Consider the following 17,699-nt stretch of genomic DNA (forward strand, 5'->3'; position numbering starts at 1 on the left):
ATAGAGACAGAGAAAGAGGGAGAGAGAGAGGGAGCGGGAGAGGGTAAGAAAGTATTAGAGTGATGCTTGGAAATAATGGGGTCTATGATGCCACTTAGAAAAAGGGTCAGCTGCTGGTAAATTTAGGGTAAAATTAGGGCTTCGCTGGGCTCGGCTGTGAGGAATCGACAGATGGAAGATGGGTTCCCAGGGAGCCAGACCTGCTACAAATAGCTCTGTGCGCACACACTCTCCTGTGCACAAATACATACCAACATGAAGAAAGCTCAGAATAAGAAGACAAGTTCTAACACAGATGTACACACCCACACAGACAAATCCGAAGACAAGCACATGGAATATTTTACTCTAAAGCTTTAAGACAAGACGTGTAGGCTTTAATAAACCTTTGCCTTATGTCATGGACAATTAGACACACATGCTTTAACAGAGTAGGATAAAGTTGTTGTGTATGTTCTCACCTCTCTGCGCCACATGTGATCTGGCTCTTGGCCTGGTTTCACTTGGTTTTGTCGAACTTCTCTACAGCACAACATTGTGACCAGTCCCCTTCTTGGGACTAACTTTGAGGGATCCACAGAAACTGTCCAATCACATTGCAGCTGAACAATCAAGGTTAGGGGAACAGAGAAATGAGGGAACACATACAGTAGCTCTAATAAAGACACGTTGTGCCGGCTGACCCGCTGACTGTCCTCGTTCTGCCATTTAAAGTGAGCTAATTTGCAATAAATGTAAGGGATGTTTTAACTTTGAAGAATATAAAACAGTTTAATGAGGACTGCATGTCCTGTTTGTAATGTCCATTCACCCATTTTCTTTGTTGGACAAGGCTTTACCCGTAATGAAAACACCCTTTATTAGTACTTAACTGGATGAGTGACAAGCAGTCCTCCATACAGGTGGTCCTAACCATAGAAAATAAATTAGATGGGTGTTGTTTTGTTTTTTTCCTGTGTGAAACCAGCCCTAAAAATATCTGCTATGGAGACAGAGGGGGAGTCTGAGAGCGCCTGGAGACATAATCAGTTCAGCAGAGAGGTTTAATATGTGTCATCGTGACAATATCTGTTACAATGAACTTGCCAAAACACGGTGTCACATGAGAGAGAGGAGGCACAACCGGAACATCAGGTGAGCGGCCGTGTCTCTGTCCAAACATTACCTCATTAAGTCGTAACATTTTGTTGGAGCTCATTGCGACTTAAATAAAAACCATGAACCTAATTTTCCACTTAGACATAAACAGTTTTATGTGGCTAAATTAAGAGCACCTGAGTGCTTCAAATCCATCCAAAAATGATGACGAAACAATGCTGCTTTGCACTTAATTGGTTTAAATACCAACAAGAGATGATTACAGTGCTAAGAATCATGTGTCACATTTGTTTACAATACAGCAAATAGACTCTAAAAATATAAAAATCAATGCACAATAGATAATTCCATAAGAATAATTTTATTTCACAAATGAAATTCCCATCAGTGACTGAACTTTATGAAAAAAGGCTCTGTTGTTTTCTAATGGTGTTGCAGTATATACAATTATAATATAAATATAGGAGTAAAAAGTACAATATTCTGAACTGAACTGTAGTGGCAGAAAACCAGAACGTCTCTTAAAAGGAAAGCCTCAGTGGTGCCTCAAAACTGCACTGAAATACAACGTGTAAATGCGACTGTGCTTCCACCAGTGTGGACGGGGGGCGTTTGATCACTACAGGGATGGCAGAGGCAGAGGTCAGGGTCAGCAGAAGGAGGGGTGGTTGCGAGGACACTGGATCCTGAGCCGATTAATTTTCTCACCCCCGGGGTATCGATGGAAAGGCAGACAGGAGCTTTTCTCAGCGTGCTGTCAAGGTGAGGACATGGTGAACCCAGCTGCCACCCCCAGCATCGCACCACACAGCACATTAGGTAATGAAACTCTTGTGAAAAGCTAGGATACAAGTTTCAGGCATGGTAAACGGAGTATGAAGGGTTTCAGTCTGTATGGAAACATCTTTCCTACACTGAGTCTCAAATTCAACACTACCCCGTAACCATGATATGGAAGAGGTCTCACTGAACTTTTCAATCTGTATCTCTCATAAACAACACAAGAAGACAATATTCTTAAAGCACTAGTGTTTATATGTACTTACAGTTAAAGCTGCTGAGTTGTACTGAGTGGCAGCTTAAGTGTAAAATTGCATTTGCTCAAACGTACATTCTTATGTCACTCACCACACGCCGCCATCATTGGTATTGGTATTGGTCATGAAAGCTTACGGTAGATTCATCCTGTTTAATAGAGTGCAGCCAATCTGACAGTAAAAAGGTCAGTGACCTAAACAACAATGTATTGAATAATGAGTTTTAAAAAGCTCATATAAGTGTAGCTAACTACAGATTGCATGCCTACATTAATAACATCCACACGCCAACACTTGTCTGAAAGTCACCACAAGAAATATAGAGACGGTGCTCAAAACTTTGTCACATGACAATTGTCTATAAATTATCAACATTTACTTTGAATTGATGGTTCAAAACGGACAGCTGGGTGACGTGACAGCTACACAGACTGTTCTTATGCTAAGGAAGTGAGTTTGTGGAAATCAATATTTGTGATAATCATGCTTTTGATATGACTAAATCCATCCTGACTGGTCGTAGGGTTGATTCTGCCGCCATTATTACAATCAAGATTTGACCCAAAGTCTATATAATCTAGAATATTACAGATAGCACTGAAATTCCTTTTAGGGTGACAACCTGGCATTATAGAAATAAAATAAAGTATTAAGTATTAAGAAAATCTATGAAGAAAACTACAATGACTGTGATTTGAGTCGATAATCACATGTAAACATGCAATCCTAATATCAGCAGTTGTCATGATAAACACCCACATGGACTAGTAGCTTAGAACAGTAGTTAAACTATCGACTCTTGTATGTTTAAGGTGTACTGACATACAACTTTAATGAATACCTACCAGCCAATGAGAAATGTTTAATCTTGAAACTGTTATTACTTGGGTACTTAACTAACTAACTACAAAAGTCATAGCAGATTGGCAGAAACATTGCGTAAGTGTAGTGGATAGTTAATGCAAGTTTGACATAACAATAATGTTAGATTCAAGATTTAATTGAATCATCATTATGCGACACGAGATTGTATATGAAATTACAGAGGCAGTCCTTATATACTACATTTAAATGAATGAATAAATAATCAAATAATTAAAAAAAAATAACTTCTTGATGGAGTGTGGAGGACGAATCCAGTCGTCTCACAGCCTGAATTCAGAGTTATTAAGTTAGAATGTCCATCGGATCGAACCTCCATCACTGTCCGTCTCCTGAACTCAAAGTAGCACCAGCCACCCAGTGTGAGGCTGAGAGGAAGAGGGATGTTAAGTGCAGCTGTAGGAGTCATTATGTAAATGCATTAACAGTCTCTGTCCTGCAGTCACGGCTCCTGTGACTGTAATAGAGTAATAGGTGTTGTGGAATGTCTACTATGGTGTTGTTTACTTTGACATATCCTTCATACGTTTTCAGTAAAAGTTTGACAAGCCTGAGCTAAAAATGAACTCTGGCTAACACACATGCCAAGGGTTTATTTTTCTATTTCACATTGTTTCTTGTAAAAAAAGAAAACTAGGTCTGGATATCGGCACTGATCTCCTGATTCAATTAGATTTCGATTAATGAAGTCCAGAATCGATCCATGATGATTCAGTTGCATGAGATAAATACCAATGTTGTGTAAAGCACTTCTCAGAATTTATCCTGGGAACTTAAATTTCTTCTACATTCAACATGTGACCAACACCGTTGTGTCCTTGAATGTAAATTCAAGCACATTATTGTCTTAATTGTAAACACATTTCCCGGTTATGAAACGAAACAAAACCAAAGATTAATTTTCCTCGACAAATGCAATATTTTTCTAGGTCTACGTTTAGTACAGTACAGTACAGTTAAGCAAGAATAATAAAACAGTTACACAGATGTTTCCTTTAAGTACAGATGATTATTTTAATTACAACTATGAGCAGAGACAGGGAAGAAACTGAGAGTCTGCTCGGGGACAAGGACAGACTGAATCCACACACTGGAGAGTCTCACATCTCGTAGCCACGGATAATATACCTTCAACAAACACAAATTGAGTCACAGATGAAATCTTTAGATTCACTACGAGAGAGGCAGTGTCAGCTAACCATCCTGAGCTACAACGGGTCCTGTGCTAAAGCGGCCAGCAATCATCAATCTTACTACTATGTTACCAACAACCAGCTGGGTCCGAGAACAACAAGGCCTTTTCACAACTATTTCAGCCAGTGTGAGTACAATAATACCACATTCCTAATCCCTGCTGACAAGAAATGAAGTTGCATAAATGAAATGAACAGGAATGGCTCCAAAGCCTGAAATAGCTGCATCAGACAGGAGTCTCAGAGAATAATGTAATTGGGGTTCTTAGTGACAAGCTGAACAGGGAGGGAGGGAGGAGGAAAGTTCAGAGCTCTTCCGGGCTTCCACACAATATAAAGACGCATTAGTGTGAGACAAAATGATTTGTTAAGATGAAAGGTAAAGAGGCAGAGGAAGGTTCAGAGACAGTGTGTAGCTGTGTTTTTTCAAGTATCAAAATAACAGAGAGTAGTTTTCATTCATTAAACACTTCAATATAAATTCATTTAACCATTTAATAAGGTGTCATGAATGAGTGTGACATAAAGTGGGAGTTTTGCACATTTTGTAAAGTCACACCCAGACTACTAGGCTCATCAATCACTCTGTCCAAAGCTCCCTGAATTAACCTTCACCTAAATGAAGAAGATACACAAGCTTATTTCATTAACATCAAGTATGACACATTACTAAGGCAGCATGTGTTTCATATGTATTTCACTTTGTGCGTCAGGACCCTGTAGAAGACATTTCTTAATTATGATGGAGAGAGATTGAGCTGTCAGCAGCAATAAGTCAACAGAGTTCCTGTGCAGTGTCTGCCTTCGGCGAGCGTCACAGTAAAAGATGAAATGCCACAATAGCTATCACCAGAAAGATTGTGAAAAGTTTATTCTTAGGGCCCTTCTGATTAATGCAAATTACACCTTGCTGAATACAACTGGCAAGAACTCTCCCTTTGTCTTCATTTTCTCTGCTCAGCTGCTGTTTTAATACCTGAGCGTGTCATTTCTCACTTCAATCTTCACTTTCAGGTTTTACTTTAAAGGTTAATCTGTTTTCAGTTACACTGTTTTTTTTCTGTTTATTTTTTTTTGTAGCAATTTCTTTTTGACTTATTTGGTTAATGAATTTGAACTTTTTTCCCTCACAGACAAAACAGTCACAATCCTGCATTGTATGGAGGCCTCTCAGTTCAAGTGCTGCAAAATGGCCGGATTAGAGAGATGTTTACGAATCTTTAGTGACTGGAGCCAATGAAACACAGCTCCAGATATGGTGTATTGACTGGGGTTACTTTATAAACTTGTAGTAATTTAAAATCTAGCCATTTAAGCAAGACAAAATTTCAATTACACTGTTTTAAATTCTATTCCTATATTACGTCTTTAACTGCTTATGATCTCAGTTTTTCATTTTTCCAAAACACTTTCTTTGGTGAGTCATGTTTACAGTGGCTTTAGTAAAGCCACAGCCTCGAGTTGACCATCAGCAGCCCCCTCCCTTCTTTCTTTGCCTGTCTCTCTCTTAGGTTCATTCCTACCAGTTCTTATTGGTCTGAAAATAGTGAAAATGTGTTATACCTGTAGCCATGGAAGCGGCAGTGAATCCCACTTAACCATCTCCCTGGGAGGCAAAACCTTTTCATTTAGACACAGACATGCAAAGGATATGTGAGCTGCCACCTGTGATTATGGTGCAGTTACATAACGAGGTTTACAGTCTGGATGTGTGAACCTTGTGATCTACTGTTCTCCAGGCTTGCTGCACCATGGCGGCGAAGCCTTACATTATGCAGGAACCGGTACAGTGCCTGTTGCCGACACAGACCGAGAGGCGCTTTAAAAGGACGCTTTGAGCTCCATTAGTTGACGTCCTCAGCCAAACACAATAGCCTGGTGATGATCACACACAGGCTACTGCAAATCACCCTTATAAGTCTGAAATCAGAGGCTGCGAGGGAAAAAGAATAGGAGCACGGAGAGAGAGAAAGAGAAAAAGAGAGAGTTCCTGCACTGATGAATCATTAGTGATAAAGCTGGGGCTGAGCCAGTACGGCTGTATTTAGAAACTTCTCACTCTTTCAGCCCCCCTCCCTTACTAATTGTCATCTCTTTTAGCGTTTGACTGATGACCGGCTCTCTGAAAAGACGTGAGAAAAGGGGAGTAGGCACTCAGCTCTGAGGATAATGTCACACTTTGAAGCTGTCAAGGGTAACGGTAATGTACTCAACAGTGTTGGCGACGGGGGAAAAAGCTACAGCTTTGCTCTCAAAAAACAACTGATGGCAAAAACCAGGGACACTGAAGAATTTTTCATAGGTGAAGCCATAGTGAAACATGTAGTCCTGTATGGTCAGTTTTCCTGGGAGACTTTATGTGTTGAACAGTGTTACAGAATACGATGAAACAAGAGAGCTGACTAATAGAGTGATTGGCATACTTCAATTTCAATTAGTCTGACACGGGAGCCCTGGTGCGGCCCAGACTGTCATATTGTCAAACACACATGCACATGGGCACACATACGCACATCCTCAGGTCAGTCGTTGCTGATTAGTTGTTGGTGACAAGTGTGAAAGGCATCACTCTGCACTGAGACACAGCACCCAGCAGCATGATACACTGATACACACTTTGAACTGCACGGCACACATATAGAGTCTTTCATTACAGCAACTGCAGGTCAAAAAGATCCAGGAAGATTTGCCCTGGTCATGTTGCAGCTGTGCAACAGTTAATATTCTCACCTGATGCTGCAAAGGGCAGGTGAATTTGGACTACTATAATAGAGGAGCTTTAATAAATCAGCTCTTTTCTATGAGGGTAAATGGTGGGATAAGCAGAGCAGATGGGCTCAAAAAGGCAGCAAACTCTGGGTTGTTAATTTTATGTGGGAAGTCATTGTGAAAGCCTTTCATCCTCATAATGTCGCTTGCATTTACTTTTGATTAACATGTGATCAAATACAATAGGGGATTGTCTGCTCGTGTTTTCACAATGATACGTCTGTGCATCAAGTTGCTGTCAACTGGTAGTGCCATGATGTGGGAGGGAGGGAGGGAGAGAGACAACAAGAGAGAGAAAGAGAGGAGGGGAGGAGAAAAGAGAGAGGGAGGGGGAGGGAAGGAGGGAGGCTGCAAATGGCAGCTTCTGTGACACCACAAGAGAGAGGAAGGGAGGGAGGGAGGGAAAGAGCGATCAAGAAATAGTCAGAGGGAGAGAGAGTGTGAGAGTGAGAAACACAGAGAGAGAGAGAGTGAGAGAGAGAGAGAGAGAGAGAGAGAGAGAGAACAGCAGTCCAAGTAGATCAGATTGCAAAAGATTGATAAAGAGAGCTATTCAGTTAATAAGCCGTGAGGGAGTATTGTACAGTTTTATGGGAAATGTGAAGGATAGACTTAATGTTAGTAAAGATGAGGGATGAGCAGAAGACCAGCTGAAGAAATTTCCTCAGAAGATGGAGATACAAAAACCTGAATTTTCACTGGGATAGTCCTCATTAAACGCGTCACACCTGTTTCGCACATCCAGCGCTGACTGAGCGGCGGCGGCGGCTTGGCCCAAGGTTCTGCTGTGATTCAGCCTGGTCACCGCTGCATTTCATCTGCGCTCGCAACAGCTCCTGAAAAAGAGAGAGACAAGAGATCAAGCAAGGATGAAGAAATTCAAAGGGGGTCTGTGCCTTGTGCTGAAGATGATGGAGTGGTTTTCTCCAGTATTAGAGTAACACACAAAGAAGGAGCAGCTGCGGCGACAGATGCAGAGAATGCCTCAGTTTGGTTAACAGGGACACTTGGAGAGAAGATAAAAACCTTTTATGTCTGCAGGCTGGTGGAGGTCAGGTGGAAATAAAGGTAAGAGAAGGACAGAAAACTTCACCTCAAACTTGCAGCCTGATTGTCACATCAATATTTGTCACATGTCATTGGTCTGTAGTGTTATAAAAGTGTCAGTGGAAGACAATGTGCACTCTCAGGCATTCCCTGTAGAGCACATTCACAGTCATTGTTCTGCAATTCAATCAAACATCTAATTTTATATATATATATATATATATATATATATAGGTGTGTGTGTGTGTGTGTGTGTGTATGTGTGTGCTTGTGTGTACACATATATTTAAAAGGTGTTGTTCAGAAAGAGCACATGAAATCATTTCAAATTATACTACAATAGTGAGTGATTGCAAAGGATTTATACCCAAAATTAATTATGAAGACTTTATTTATGCTCATCTTTTTGTCCAAGCTCATGTTGTCCCTATAAAAATGCTATAATTATTTGCTGGCTCGTCGGATGTAAATGTCAACTCCATGAATGAAAGTCCTCAATTTAACCAAACGTTTTTTTTGTTTTTTTTTTAAATCAAATGTGTCGAAGTTCAGAGCTAAACGAAGGAAGCAGCACTGTCACAGATGATAAAAAATGCACGTTCACTGTAATTATCTTTTCTAGAGAAGGAAAGCGTTTCTGTAGAAAAAGTTTAACTATAAACTAAGGCTCTAATGCAAGTTTATTACCTTTAGTGTTAGATTTTGAACTGGGCAAGAAGGCCTTTCCTGTCGAAATCACAGAGTGATATTGACAGACTCCCATTTCCTAAAAGGATAAAACGCTCAAATGTAGCTAGAAGGTAGACAAAGTTAACAACAAGTAATTAGTTAAAACTAAAATTAAATCTGAAAATCGATTAAATCTGAGTCTACAAAAATGTGGCATTAGTGTCTATGTCATCTCGATCCATATCACAGCTTGTTCACTAAGACAGTAAAGCAGAGTGAGAGGATTTCAAAGCAATAAACTGCGTGACAACTGCACTGCTGAAAAGATCAAATAATCAATTATTCAGATGGCAGCAATTGAATTGTTGACAATCAATTGACAATCAATAACAGAATCATAATTGGAGTCATTTAAAAAAAAAAAAAATAGAATACCAAAACATTTTCTGGTGACAGCAGAATCACAAATCCAGTCGATGTAAAGAAATACTCATATTTCTGCATTACAACCTCCCAATTCAACTTAAACAAACAACCTTGGTAATAAACCCGCTGGTTAACACTTGAGCACTTTCCAGGCACATCATTTTGTGCCAGTTTTATATCAGATAACTAACAGCAGAATCTAATTTAGCATATTAATACTGGAGGACAGATATGGGCAGGTGTTAATGGATAAAATATTGCTTCAGGTACTCCACATTTCTCTCATTGCATAAAGAAATCACTGATGTGAGGGGACAAAAGAGGACGAAGAGGACGAAGAGAACAAATATTATGCAACATTGCCTGACAGTTCAATGACCTCATCCTGCTTTTCATCTCAGCTTAGCTCAGTTTGAATCACTTTGATTATCCAAAAGGGATATTTAGTCTGTAGTGGCACTGAGTTAAAACACAAAATACAACATATTCACAAAAATGATACAATATCATATCAAACACATGGAATACACCTTATATATCTACTTGTGGCTTAATGTATAACACTGAGGGAGACTGTATCAAAAAATAATATATCTAAGCTTGTGTGCTTTGACCAACAGGTGTCACTTAAAATTGGAAATTACAGAGTTCAGGTTTAATATGGGTGATTCAGCCTTTGTGAATGGGTACAAGTAATTAAAAAACTGCACAAATAAAGATCAAAAAAGCCCAGAGAGAAGCTCACATGTGGGAATGATCAATCAATGAGAACCAGGTGTTTGAAGGGTGGAAAAACTACAGGTGCAGCTAGCAAAAAACTACAGATTTTGTTCTGCTTGCATAGATTATACCAGCTGTTCTAACAATGTGAGAAGGTGACTCAGTTTTTTATGAACACTTCTCTCGACCACGTCTCTCAACAACCACCTGAGAAGGCATCCTGGGATGGCCTACATACCAAGTCTAACAGCCTCCAGGGTTGCTGTCTGGTTCTTATATTTGTACTGTCTTTGTCTCTTTGTCTAACAGTATTTGAAATAACAAAATGTCTGCAATTATTGTATTACATTTGTAAACAACAACAACAACAACAACAACAACAAAAAAAAGCTGTGAACTAGTTTGTATAAAATACTGCCAATCAGACAGCATCTCTGCATGGTGAAGTGGTGTTACTTTCTATAGGAAAATACCTGTAGGTCACTTGAGACGAGATGAGTTACGCGCGGTGAGCTATAGGAAAATACAATGACACCTGAGCCTCCACTCTTCCTTCACAATGGCCTTGGGAGGTGGGCCGGGATCGTAGTGGCTGAGCTCAGTTTCCTGCATGCTTGTCTTGAGATGAAGTACCCTCTCCCGCTCCACCTCATTGTTCCTCCCAATCCCCTCCATTATTTTTGCACATCCAATTATTCATTCTATTCATCCTAATCAGCTGCAAGCTTATCATCTCCCCTAGTAGCTCCTCTCAACTCCCCAAGAGGACACACAGCAGACTAGGTCACAAAAGGTTATTCGAGAAATTATTGGCAGTCGTGCAAATCACTTTCTGTGTCCCGCCTTATGAATCAAAGATGCATATTCTTTAGTTGGGGATATATTCCAAACTCCAAGTGTTTTCATAACAATACACTACTAAAGACCTCCCTTTGAGCTGTCATTTCATGCTGCTTGTAGTAAAAGATTTGCATGGTAGTGCCGCAGTGCTCTAGGAATTAACAACCAGTATTAAAGGCACAATCTGTGATCCCAATATAAAGAAAAAGGTCAAACAAAATTCAAAACACAGGATTAGAACGTGCTATCACTTCTTACTGGTTGACACGTCTCTCAGTACAAGGACAAATACACACTACACACTAAATACACACTACTACACACCTTCATAGCTGCAGTAAACTCAAATTTAGTTGTTGTCTTCTGTTCATTCTTGTGTTTAAAAAAAAAGTTATTTATTGGTAATACTGGTTCCAATCCTGTGTCTTGAATTGGGGGCGTGCGACTACCCTTTTGTTTAAATTTGCAAAAACACGCTTTCTATTTAAACTCAATGGCGCCTACTGTATCTAATGACTCCAAGGACACAAGAGTGTTTTTACTTTCATTTGACCAATTCACTCGACACTTGACACTGCACGACTACAGTATGATATGGAGACTGCGCACCGTGTAGGGATGCTCAGGTCATGCATGTAGTGTGGAGACAAAGATGTATAGTGTGAAATGCTGAGAGGGCGTTCAGGCTCAAGATTAATCTCAATTATATAACATACTCAGTGTGGTAACCATGTCAAACAACCAAGCCCACCTGCCACTACATGGATGAACCGAGGTGGATGGATGAACCAACACAAACCTGGTTAATTGAACTGTCTGTGTAAAAATCAAGCGCTAGACACAATTAGAAAGGATCAGACAATGCAGTTTGGTTTACATAATAACAGATTTACATATCTGAAGGAGTGGTAGGAACACTATTTTTAGCATTTTCAGCTGTACTCTTTTGGGAATGCAGTGTGATATTGTGTAAAGGCAAAAAGAGCCTTTGGAAGTATAAAAATAGAACATAACATTTAGATACAGTATGTTTTCCTGATACAGATATGCGTTTGACCCCTAAAGGACAAATTTAGGATTGTGCATGAGGTAACCTGAATGCAGATCAGGAGAACTTCCACCTGAAAGAGTGTGAGTGAAGAGGGAATTAGTGTGAGTGTGCAGCAGACGGCAGGGCACCTGGGATTTGGGAGCGCACATGAGTGAACTATCAAGTCTTTAGGGCCCAAATCAGGCAGGCGGACACAGAACGGATGTGGCCAGGCGATAAAAGCTGTCTGCACCCAGAGGGGCCTCAGTCCACTTCCCATGGGTAAAACTCCTTGACCCTGAGGCTCAACATCCAGCACAGTGGCCATGTTATCTGCTGCCTGACCGAGACAATCATTTGTCAGCCGTACTGACACATAACATTTTGACACATACACTAGGAGTATGTGTCAAAAGTAAGTGTGTTGCATGTCTAATCTTGTAATATTGTTGTAGGCTTGAGTTTCAGTATGTAATTACAATGAATATGTCATACATAGACAAATCAGCTACCTACTTGTATGGAGTACCATGGGAAGGTGCTATAAATTCACCGCATCCTCATAACATGATTAATAATACGACAAATTGTACAGAATGGGGTCAAATACATCGTCCCCCTCTCTCCATCCCTATACGCAGCATCTGGAATTTCATGTCCATGCAATCAATGGTACACAGTTCCCTTAGGAGTTTGAATACACACACAAATAAACCCCCTCTACTCCCCTAACAAAAGTATTGTACTGAAAGGACTATGGCAAATTTAGGCCACAAAGGAACAGATAGAGGCGCCGCAGCTTGTCTGTTGGATGTGTGATGACTGCATGGCACGCTGCTGATAAACTATAAATACGACGTGCTGAAAACTAATGTGATCGCTTTCCCTATCACTGGTAGGCCTAAAATATGTCAAGCATCCTCATTTTATAAAACACCCAACATGATACAAGCAGTTACTCTCACATCGGTCTTTTATTTTTTTTTCATTACATAATAATAAACATCTGGTAGGTGATGACTTAGTTTATCTCCACTGCCATCCTTCTTTATAATTTGAAAGAGAAAAGCAGAGGAAATGCCATGTGACAGAAGTGGATCTGCTGTGAGGCCAGCTCTTCACTTACCCAGCCGACATCAAAAGACATGAGGACCCTTCAGTGAGGGCCAATTGGATTTTGAGTCTTGATGTTTAAAGAGAGCAAGATGGCGGGGAGAGGGTGTGTGAAGTAACTAAAGAAACTGTTATTATGGATACTAACACTATAAACCTTGTACTGGGAAAGAAGTATAAACCATAACAATGTAAACATACTGTTAAACCTTATTGCTATGATCAATTATTTCCTATTACATTTACTATCAGTTAGATTTGTGTTAGGATAAACTCAACAGAAGCTGCACTCTAGTTCACGTGGACATTAGTTAATGGGAGAACTTATAATAAACAATGGTCACACAAATAAAGTAATACATGAGAAACGTGATAAAATAGTAATTCATTAATTTGAAATGTATTGAGAGAAACTGCTGAAAAATAGATGTCAGTACATATCAAAAATCAAAACCAGGTTAATCTGGTGCAGGTTAATCTCGTGTATCGGCCCAGTATAAATGCATTTAATCCACATAAGAAGAAGATAAAAAACTGTTAGTGATAATGTTGAATTGGTCATTTCGGCTCTAACACACAGACGGTTCATTTAGTGTAATCACCTATTAATATCAGGAGCCTTCTTTTTGGGCCAGTTATAAAAATCTGTTTTGAGTATTACTTATGTAACAATGTTTTGCCATTCAGTCTCTAAAAGCTTTCATAGTTCGCTCTTTAGTGATGTTTCATACACAGGTATGGTGGTTTGACCATTATGTCACAGAAAGATGCTCATATTCTTCTCTCCTGACACACTCTACAGGGATTGGATTAAAGCACAAGGCTCCCAACCCAGCTCCCTGTCTATGACTCACTAAAATGCAGCTTAGCCAGTGATCAAGCTGTGAGGGGCCACGATCACACACTGGGACTGCAGGCCTGCCCTTCTGCTCTGACCCTGCAGCTGGAGGTGCCGCCGGGAGCATGAGTGTGGGAAGGATCAATCGCTACAGCATTGTGTCATCAGAGGAAGAGGGCCTCCGCCTCACTACCATGCATGGCATGAACGGCTTTGGCAATGGCAAGATCCACACACGCCGCAAGTGCCGCAACCGCTTCGTCAAAAAGAATGGCCAGTGCAATGTGCAGTTTGCCAATATGGACGACAAGTCACAACGCTACATGGCTGATATCTTCACCACATGTGTTGATATTCGCTGGCGATGGATGCTGGTAGTCTTCACACTTGTGTTTGTTCTCTCCTGGCTGGCCTTCGGCTTAGCCTTTTGGGTCATTGCTTTGCTGCATGGCGATCTGGATAACCCAGCCGGAGATGACAACTTCACTCCATGTGTCCTACAAGTCAATGGATTCGTGGCTGCCTTTCTATTCTCCATTGAAACACAGTCTACCATAGGTTATGGCTACCGCTGTGTGACTGAGGAGTGCCCAGTGGCTGTCTTTATGGTGGTCTTCCAGTCCATAGTGGGCTGCATCATTGACTGTTTCATGATTGGCGCCATCATGGCCAAGATGGCGAGGCCTAAGAAGCGAGCGCAAACACTGTTGTTTAGCCACAATGCGGTAATTGCCATGCGGGATGGAAAGCTGTGCCTCATGTGGAGGGTAGGGAATCTTCGCAAGAGCCACATTGTTGAGGCGCATGTCAGGGCACAGCTCATCAAACCTCGGATCACAGATGAGGGGGAATATATTCCTCTAGACCAGATAGACATTAATGTGGGCTTTGATAAAGGCTTGGACAGGATTTTCTTGGTTTCACCCATCACTATTCTTCATGAGATAGATGAGGAGAGCCCCCTTTTTGGGATCAGCAAACAGGACTTGGAGACAGCAGACTTTGAGATTGTCGTCATCTTGGAGGGGATGGTTGAAGCAACCGCCATGACCACGCAAGCTCGCAGCTCCTACTTGGCCTCTGAGATCCTTTGGGGTCACCGGTTCGAGCCAGTCTTGTTTGAGGAGAAGAACCTGTACAAGGTGGATTACTCTCACTTTCACAAAACCTACGAGGTGCCGTCCACCCCCCGCTGCAGTGCCAAGGACATGGTGGAGAACAAGTTCCTAGTCCCCAGCTCTAACTCCTTCTGTTACGAAAATGAGCTGGCCTTCCTAAACCGCGATGATGAGGAGGAGGATGTAGGTGGTGGGAGCAGGGCACTGGCGAACCTCAGTCCAGACCGGAACAGCCGACATGAGTTTGAACGCTTACAAGCCACCAGGGCACTGGATCAAAGGTCATATCGTAGAGAGTCGGAAATATGACCTCTACCCATGACCCTGGGTTAACTTTCAATAATCTTATCCAAGGGTAATAATGCAGAACAATGCAAAGTGCCATAGGAAAAGCTGACTACTGTGAAAGATTGGAAAAGAAATAGGACGACAATAAAAGGGACTTATCTGGAAGGAAAGGGGGAAAGCAAGAGTACACAGCTTAGAAATTGTGGTGAGGAATGTCTACAATCAAGGAAAAGGCTAGAGAAAGACCTTCTTCCTTCATGGAAACTTGAATCTTTTTTCACATGGTCATTTTGAGTTAAGAGTGTTCAATGATAGAGCATCAAAAACTATTATGACAGAACCTTGTAATCAAATTTTAGGTGTAAATACATTACTTAGGTAAGTTATGTTTTGTGTGCAGTATCAGTTTCCAAAAGCACCTCTAAAAAATTAGAAGTTGCTATTTCAACTTGTTCTTGGGCACAAATAACAGTGTTACAAGGCTTCTCTTAAGCTCTCCTTGCATTGCTGTAATTTGCTGGACCTGCGTTCAGTGACACGTTGAAAATTCATGCACTGTAGAATTCAGATGCAATGAGCCATGACAAAACATCTGACCATGAGCCACTTAGAACAACATAATTCAACACCTTCATTTTGGTATTGATGTGATCCCAAAATCTACCAATATAGGGAGAATAGGCTAAATTAATTGCACTATAAAGAACATGAAGGAATATGTTGAACAGATATATAACTGTATAGAGAAACACTATTTATATAATCTCTTAATGCCTCATATTTTAATCTTCTCTTAAAAACAAACATCTTACAAGCCACTAACATCATACTTTGGCTGTACTAGCCTATAAATATTGCTAAGTAGTCAGGTAAAGTAAAACTAAAGCACAAATAGTGGACAACCAACTTAAACAAACATTTTGTAGTTTCACAAAATTTCATTTTTGCAAGATACATGATGCAATATTCAGGTCTGCATTGATCAAATTGATAAATAAATAACAGCAATTTGTACTTTGTAACCCCACTAAGAAATGCACCTTAAAGTCTACCTTTACTTTCACAACTTGAAAAATAAACTAAGGTAAACTAAAACCTGTATGTTAGCAGTATTTAAAAAGTTTTCTTCCATTTCATTTGGAAATTAAGACTGTAACATCTGGCATAAATTGATCACAATTTGTTTCTGTTCTCTTTAAAAATGAATCTATGCATATTGTTAAATGTATCAGGGGATAAGAATTGAGTTCTGGGTGAGATGAAATTATGTATTGACATTGCTTTAGTAAATGCCTAATGCTTAGAAAAACAGCCTTTAAAAAAAATAAACCCAATTTCCCAATAGTAGCTGTTTACATTTATCTAATCTATTTGACAAGAGATAAACTTAAATATATTTAAAAATTTTCAATTTTCATTTTCCTGATGCATTTCTTTCTGATGCCAGAGAGTTGCCCTATCATCAAGCTGAATTCGAAATGTAAGGCCTGGGTGTTTCTAAGCACCCAACAAACATCCACTTCAAATGCTAAACAAACAAGTGCCATAAGGGCAGAAGTGTCCACAGCACTATGCACGATATGGTAATTAGGTTTTCCAAACATATAAGCCAATTTACAGTAACTGGGCCTACATTTCTATTCATTTAACATCAACAGTGAGTAAATTTAGCTACTCTCTATAATGTTAATGACAGAGTTAGTCTGTTTCTAATTTTACCTGGGTTATAGACAAGACAAGATATTATTCAATTATTATATGACAAATGTATCCTTTAACGAGTAAAATGAATGGGCCCAACACTATGTTATGGCTAAAAACCTGTTATTACTGTCATTCCTGTCCAAACATATACATGAGCAAAAGCACTGCAAAGACAAAATCACTCACTCCTTTCTCCCTCCTCATATTGATCCCTCTGGCATTTACAAACATCACACACTGTAGACATCTAAATGCATTTCTAGCAATATGCTAACATGGTGAATTACGACACTGGACCAAGGTCTGAATGGAAGCAATAAACACTGAAGCACATCTTTCGGAATAATTTTAGTAAGCATATTCTTAATGTTTCTCTTGTAATACAGTGAACAAGCATATTTATAACTCTTGATTCACAGATAACAAGTGAACGTAATGGTGTGAGGAGAATGACCCTACGTTTTTTTGTTTTTATTGTACTTGTATGCATATGATTTCTTTGTGCAGATGTTTAACTCAGATTTGATACCAAAGTAATGGAGTGTAGCTGAGACCCAAGTTTTAAAGTGATTGTTCTTAAGGTAATCTAAAAACAGTTTAGACTGATATTGAAAAATGGGTAGTCATATGACAAAAAGGTGTCTGAATCCCCAGTTTGTAAATGGTCTCTTTACAGATTTCGTTCCTCATTAATTAAAGCAAATTCCTGTTCAATCAAAACTCAAAACAAAATCGATTAAAACTTAAAGTTGTATTTATAGATTCAATCATTTGCTATCACTATATACAGTAGTTTAAGAGACAAAATTATAATGCATGACAACTTTTTTTCTTCGGCATGGACAATAGAATTTTAAAATGATCCTTTATTCCCTCCTGAAACAATTTCAGTTAACTTTCGCACATAAAACTTTATATATGTGTAAA

At 39.8% G+C, this 17,699-nt stretch overlaps 1 protein-coding gene across 1 annotated transcript; it reads left to right on the forward strand.

Moving 5' to 3' along the window:
* The first annotated feature begins 13,627 nt into the window (after positions 1 to 13,627).
* Positions 13,628 to 17,699, forward strand: kcnj12a (potassium inwardly rectifying channel subfamily J member 12a). The gene has a single exon (XM_023400122.2). The coding sequence runs from the start codon at positions 13,788 to 13,790 to the stop codon at positions 15,087 to 15,089; it is 1,302 nt and encodes a 433-aa protein (XP_023255890.2). The 5' UTR covers positions 13,628 to 13,787; the 3' UTR covers positions 15,090 to 17,699.

This window comes from Seriola lalandi, unplaced genomic scaffold (assembly GCF_002814215.2).
Source record: "Seriola lalandi dorsalis isolate HSWRI2012SDOR001 ecotype SW California unplaced genomic scaffold, Sedor1 jcf7180002052132, whole genome shotgun sequence".
Classification (NCBI taxonomy): domain Eukaryota; kingdom Metazoa; phylum Chordata; class Actinopteri; order Carangiformes; family Carangidae; genus Seriola; species Seriola lalandi.